Here is a 6,879-nt window from a genome sequence, read left to right on the forward strand (position 1 = left end):
GTAACCTTTGTTGGAATATTCTATCACCTTTTGCAATAGGCTAAGAAGAATTCCAATGGCTTGATCACTTATATAGAGTGCTCGACATGTAAATCAATCTCTCAAGATGACAATTTGCAAATATGCAAAACATAAATTGGTGGCCTATTTCAATGCATTGCATGACAAAAATTTCTAGACCTGCATTTTTTTTGCTCATCTCTATCATAAATAGGCACATGAAAATACCGTCCACCTATAAGATACTAATGGGTCTATAATTACTAAACTCCAATCTATCATTTAGATGTGCTTGGATTACTACAAGACTTTGTTGGGTTCACATGAAACTCTTATTGATGCTGTACATGGTGCTTGCCATTTTGATGTGAAGATGGTTCAAAACCTAGCCAGAATGGGCAAGTTTTGGGGTGAATATGGTGGAGGACCTAATAAAAATGGGTAAATTTTATGATTGTTGATATCACTGAGGTGAAGGTGGAGTAGGTACTATTGCAACTTCCACACAAGAAAAAAAGCCCCTCTAAGCTTCCATGCACCTAGATGATTTCCCGAAATGATCAACCAATCATGTTTATGATAACATGGTTGAGGAAAAGAGATGGGTGACTAAGATAGCAAATATAGTTTGGTCTTCTCAAGACAGTAAAGCTAAGTGGCATGATCAATTGCTTCAATTGTGGAGGTCTAATCTTCCTTAGCATGGAAAGTTTTTATATGGAGGCTTCTTATCAAGGGTGTCCCCATGAGGGATATGTTGCGATATTGCAAGGTTTCCAATGGTTGACATGTGATAAGATTCTTGTTCATCTCTCGATTGCTTACATGGTTGCTAGATAGGTCTATGGTTTTGTTTCTTGAGCATCGAATTCAATTATATGTCATCGTATAGTCATCCATTGTTGGGCTATGTGCAAGATATTGCCAATGGCAGCCATTGTACAACCAAAGCATACCCATCTCTTTCATTTTTTGCATTAAAGTGGTCTTTGCCACATTTAGAGGACATGAAAAAGAAGTGGCTCATAATGGATGGAAATTGTCGATGCTACCCTAATTGTGCTGGCTTCATGATTCCCTTTTCATGTCTTTGCAACCCTATGTTTTCTTGTAGCCTTCTAGCTTGTTGTGGTGTTATCTACTTGTATTTGAATCCACTTGGTTGGCAAGAAGGCCCTTCATAAATATTTCTGGTTATTAACTCAAAATCCTTCACTACTATATATGCCCTACTATTTCCATGAACGAACTAGGCTGTAAAGTCCATGTCGGACACCATCAGAAATACGCTTGCGGACAAGGTGGTGCGGTTTTTCCACACATCTGCAGCTGGGCGAGCGTGAAACCATCCTTACTCGTAAGGCCAACACGTGACCGAGCTCTTCCTGGGCTGCCTGGTGGGCTTATTGGCTAATAACTGGAAGGCCATCTATTGATGAGAGGCTAGGCTATGTGGCTCCTGGCAGAAGATCCTTTGCCATCTAAAAAGCAGAGCAGGGGACCCAGCATCCCCCTTTCTCTTGCTCTTTCGACAAGACGGCTGCGAACGCACAGCCTCATCTTTGTTGAGAGTGTGAGGCAGAGGCACAGAATAATAATCGAGTCCCACTTAGCACCTCATCCCTGCTGGCACCCTCTTCGCCTCTCGGTGGGCATAGGAGCTACCCTAAGCAAAAGCTCTGCTTGTGCTTCTCTCATTACCATCCCATCTGTCTACTCGCATAAGAGTGTTCGTACACAGGTGGCTTCTGTGTGCCTTCCTCTAAAGAAGGCCAGCAATTCTCGCTAGAGAGGGATTCCCCAGCCATTTGCAGTTTTCACCTCAGAAATAATTTCTCTTCACAGAGAGCCGACGCCGATGAATTTACACCGATCCCGGCAGCTTCTGCTTCCCTTGACAAGGTTTTCACCTCATATGGACGCCTCATGTTGAGATGTAACAAGCTTCCTCTGCTGACAATGGGCCGTCTCCCTCAAAATCCCCAATTCTCACGTCGTATCTTCCCTCTCATGTTCTACATTCAAGGTCAAGTGCCTGTGGCATTACAATCCTATGTCAAGCGGAGCGGCTGATGCAGGCCCCTCCTCCGTTCTAAGTTACATGGTTTCATCTCCCTTATGTTCTATATGCAAGCTCTAGTGCCTGTGGTATCACCATCTTATGTCGAGCAAATCTGCTGATGTATGCCCCTCTCCCGCCTGATTAACCCTCTCTCACAGTTGTTTTCTGAAAGACCCCTTTATCTGTCTTTCCTACAAATAAGGGACATGGGCAGTTGCACTGTCGTGTGGTTCAGAAGAGATCTCAGAGTGGAAGACAATCCCGCCTTGGTTGCAGCCATGCGTAGCGGGCCCATCATCCCTGTCTTCATATGGTGTCCGGAAGAAGAAGGTCAATTCCTCCCTGGCAGGGTTTCCAGATGGTGGCTCAAGCAGAGTTTGATTCACCTTGACGAGTCTCTCACCAGCCTTGGCGCTCCGCTTGTTATGCGCAGAGCTTCCAATGTTCTCTCTGTGTTGCTGGAGGTTGCCAAAGATTCTGGTGCAACTCAGATCTTTTATAACCACCTCTATGGTATGCGGCTTCTCAGCAATTCTTCTGCATGTTGTTCACGGTTTAATTGGCATACGCACTATTGCCCTCTATGTCTGCACAAACAAGTGAGCATCTGCATTGTGCATAGCACAATGTCAATGGCCTACTTATAAATCACTGTTAGGTATTTGAAACAAGTGCACATCTGCTTGTTCATTGCAAGGGGGAGATACCAACAGGTATTCGATAGGAGTGACATATGCTTATGCATGTATGCACACCTACTGTTTTATTCCTCAATATCCTGTCTGCAAAAGAACGTTAGATTATTCTTTTAGACACGTGATGTATTTACAATCTGAAATGGAACTAATCAATTAAGGTTTCATATCCCATTTCTGTTTCTGATGTGGTTGGTTGCACCCATACTTATTTAGCAGCTCGTTGTTGCATCAGATCCTGTGTCGCTTGTGCGTGACCATAGAGTCAAAGAAGGTTTGTCAGATGCAGGCATATTGGTAAGTACGTTTAATGCAGATTTGCTCTATGAGCCTTGGGAAGTCAATGACGAGCAGGGATGCCCTTTTACGACTTTTGCGGGGTATTGGACGAAGTGTCTGGATATGCCAGTTGAGCCAGAGGCTCCTGTCCTACCACCCAAACGATTGATGAGATTTTCAGGTATTTTACTGCATTAACAGGTTTGATTGCTTCAATTTCGAAGCAACTTTAGAGCATAGGAGTTGCTCTTGCAGCTCAAGGATGTTGATAGTTAACAGTTAGGCTCGTGTCTCCAGGACCCATCTACAGCTGCTCAATTGAGGATTTGGAACTGGAGAATGAGTTGGAGAAAGGCAGCAATGCTCTGCTAGCACGAGCATGGTCTCCTGGCTGGGCTAATGCTGACAGAGCTCTAGAGGCCTTTATGAATGGGCCTCTAATGGAGTACAGAAGCAACAGGCATAAAGTTGATAGTGCCACAACATCCTTACTTTCGCCTCACCTGCATTATGGGGAACTAAGCGTGAGGAAGCTTTTTCATCAGATTCGCATGAAACAGGTATTGTGGGTGAAAGAGGGCAAGCTAGAAGCTGAAGAAAGTGTGAATCTGTTTCTCAGGGCTATTGGATTGAGAGACTATTCAAGATACCTCTGCTTCAACTTCCCTTTCACACATGAAAGGTCTTTATTGTCAAATTTGAGGTTCTTCCCCTGGCGAGTTGATGAAGGCTACTTCAAGGCTTGGAGACAAGGACGCACTGGTTATCCCTTGGTGGATGCTGGGATGCGAGAACTCTGGGCCACTGGTTGGCTGCACAACCGGATTCGAGTCATTGTATCCAGCTTTTGTGTGAAGTTCTTACAGCTGCCATGGCGATGGGGAATGAAATACTTTTGGGATACTCTCTTGGATGCTGATCTAGAGAGCGATGTTCTAGGATGGCAGTACATATCAGGCAGTTTACCAGATGGTCATGAACTAGACCGCATCGATAATCCACAGGTACATGTTGGTCCATGCATATTGTTGGCTCTTTTTCATATTCATAGTACAATCTAATGGAACTTGTTACTTTTTGCTGCTTGTATAGATTGAGGGATATCGTTTTGATCCCCATGGAGAATATGTACGGCGATGGCTGCCTGAGCTTTCTCGATTGCCAACAGAGTGGATCCATCATCCATGGGATGCACCTCCATCCGTCCTTCGAGCTGCTGGTATTGAGCTTGGTTCCAATTATCCAAGGCCGATAGTAGAAATTGCTGCAGCTCGAGTACGCCTTGAACAAGCACTTGGGGAAATGTGGGAGAAGGAGGCAGCTAGCAGGTTGGCTCTGGCAAATGGAGTAGAAGAAGGCTTGGGAGAAACGGTGGAAGCTCAAGGTGCTGCACTTGTCCCACCTGAGACTATGGACATAGATAGAGGCACAGGTCCTCATCATCGGCCAGATAGGCCACCTTCTGATCAGATGGTTCCAAGCATCCCTGTTGAAGCAGGAATAAGAATTTCAAGCACAGGACAGGATGCTACAGTGCATGGCTCAAGAAATGCAAAAGAAGTCCAAGGGTCTCAGCATGTAGACCCTGGGCAATGTCAGAGATACAGCCAACCGCCTCGAGCACCTGATTTGCAATGTTTGAATGATACAAACTCAGCGGCTGAGTCCTCGTCTGTCCGCAGAGATCTGCCACATGATGCAGCACCACTCCGGTACCGCCGCATCTATCCTCACTCTCCAGCACTTCAAGAGGATTCTCAGGTGCCACTTGTGCCAGAATTGCGGCAGGGAGTTCTCCCCAGGAGACATCTCCATCCTCCACCAATGGTCAACCTGGAGGCCATCAGGCCGACAAAGGTAAAAGACTCTAGGATAAAGGGATATATTGTGACATCATCACCTGTGTTTAATTTGATTTCTCTTCGTGTTGCCCCACTGTTTGGGCTCATTTGGATGGAATGGGGTGGTCGGTGTTTGCAGACGAGATCTCTTTCAGTCTGAACAGGTGGCACTCTAGAGAGGACATGGTACAGCTAAAAGTCTGGATGATCTGGTTCCCACTACATCTCATCTCAATATATTACTCGCTTGCCTGTTGACAATTGAAGATGAGAGCTGAAGAAGGGCAGACTGTTATTTGAGAGGGAGTAATGGTTTGGGATATTTCCCTCACTCTTTGGGCAGCTGCTGTAAACTGAAAGACAATCAGCAGTTGTTGAGGACTGGCCAACTCCTCTATTGCCTGGAAAAAAGTCCTCTGATGGATGCCATGGCTGACCTGCACCACAGCTTTGATAGGAACCTTGTGCAAGGGAGGTGTGAAGTCTTCTATGCACAAGTACTGAATTGTATTGCCCCGCTCATGTGTTCCTGTTTAACAGAATTCAGGATCAAGGCGATTCACCACAATCTGTTAGCTACATTTACAAACCTTTTTTGTATGGGTAAAATATCTAAGCTGTCCTTTGCAGCATCATTTCAACGAGAGCTGTTCAGACCAACAGTCTGTGGGGGATAGCTAACTTGGTAATTAAATTGTTTACTGTGGGGCTCAAAAATTGGGGCTGGCTTAAGTCCTTGTAGAACCTGGCATGATCCTGGCATCAGACTATAATCTCATTGCACAGATCAACAAATTGTGTGTTCCTGACATCAAAGGCAGTTAGAGAATTGATGCCATATGGCATATTATACTTATTTATGGGACCAGCCCCATTCTTTACCCAAAGGCTTGAACCATAACGAAGGATGGTGGTGTCACTTAGCCCCACAGTTGAGGGGAATCAAACATTGGAGTTCACAATACACACATTCACCCCTACAACTGAGCTGCCACTCATTGACAAATGGGTCTTATAATGGTGGGTGAGGCGGTCATTGGATGCGAAAGATATTTACACACGTCACACACACACACACACACAGAGCCGCAAAATCTCCCGTGTTAAGAGTTCCTTTTGCATCCTTGTTTTTTGTCACTTGTCCAGTGGCCAAGTGTGTTCTGCGACACGTCCATTCCATCACTACTGGGTGTTGGCTACAGTGCCATCAACTGCTAGAGCCTAGCTAGCATCTAGAGCATGCCCAATTATTTTTTCCCCTATGTTGGATAGACCTTGGTATATTTGGTAGCTTCAATCCATGATCATATTGGCAAGTCGATTTTGTGGTTTCTATTAACAGGGTAAACAGGTCAACAAAGCAGTACCCCCAAAAGAAAATGACACCCTACCCCAATTTAGTGACAATTTTGCACTTCAAGTTATGGTACAAATTGTTATGTATAAGATATATGTTTTGCTTTTTACGATTAACAGGAATCAAACAATTGAGTCATGTAAATTGTTTAATATGTTCGATTTTTTAAACTTCAAAATAACACTCTTTCAGTATCACTTTACTAGACCCTTGTCCATGTTTAATGAACCCTTCATTTAAAACTAGGTTCATTTGATATATATATATATATATATATATATAAGGAAATTAGCATTCCTTGCAAGGAACACTAGCCCTCTTTGCCAGCAGCTTCTTGCCCGCAAATAAACATTGCTTCCCCACTTATTCAAGTTTGGAATCTTAGGACTCTCTCTCTCTCCATTTTCTCTTCTCTCTTCTTTTCTTCTCCTCTTTGCCCCTCCTCTTTTCTCCCCTCCCCCCTCTCTCCCTAACCTTCTTACTCCTCTCCTCTCTTGTTTTTTCTATTTTTTAATCTTTCTCAACTCCCCTTTTTTCTCTACCATCTCCTTTTTCCCCTTCATCTCTTGGTTTTTCTCTTTGATCACTCCTCTCTCTCTCTCTCTCTCTCTCTCTCTCAACATGCACTGTTAACCTACTTATCCT

General features: G+C 44.3%; 1 protein-coding gene across 1 annotated transcript; it reads left to right on the plus strand.

Moving 5' to 3' along the window:
* Positions 1–1,512: 1,512 nt before the first annotated feature.
* Positions 1,513–6,312, plus strand: LOC148013408 (cryptochrome-1-like). Its single transcript, XM_087667698.1, has 5 exons — positions 1,513–2,575; positions 2,993–3,217; positions 3,334–4,040; positions 4,129–4,893; positions 5,017–6,312. The coding sequence occupies exons 1-5, from the start codon at positions 2,185–2,187 to the stop codon at positions 5,035–5,037; spliced, it is 2,109 nt and encodes a 702-aa protein (XP_087523824.1). The 5' UTR covers positions 1,513–2,184; the 3' UTR covers positions 5,038–6,312.
* The last annotated feature ends 567 nt before the right edge of the window (positions 6,313–6,879 follow it).

This window comes from Lygodium microphyllum, chromosome 26 (genome assembly GCF_053477565.2).
Source record: "Lygodium microphyllum isolate KBCC chromosome 26, Lygodium_microphyllum_v1.1.10, whole genome shotgun sequence".
Classification (NCBI taxonomy): domain Eukaryota; kingdom Viridiplantae; phylum Streptophyta; class Polypodiopsida; order Schizaeales; family Lygodiaceae; genus Lygodium; species Lygodium microphyllum.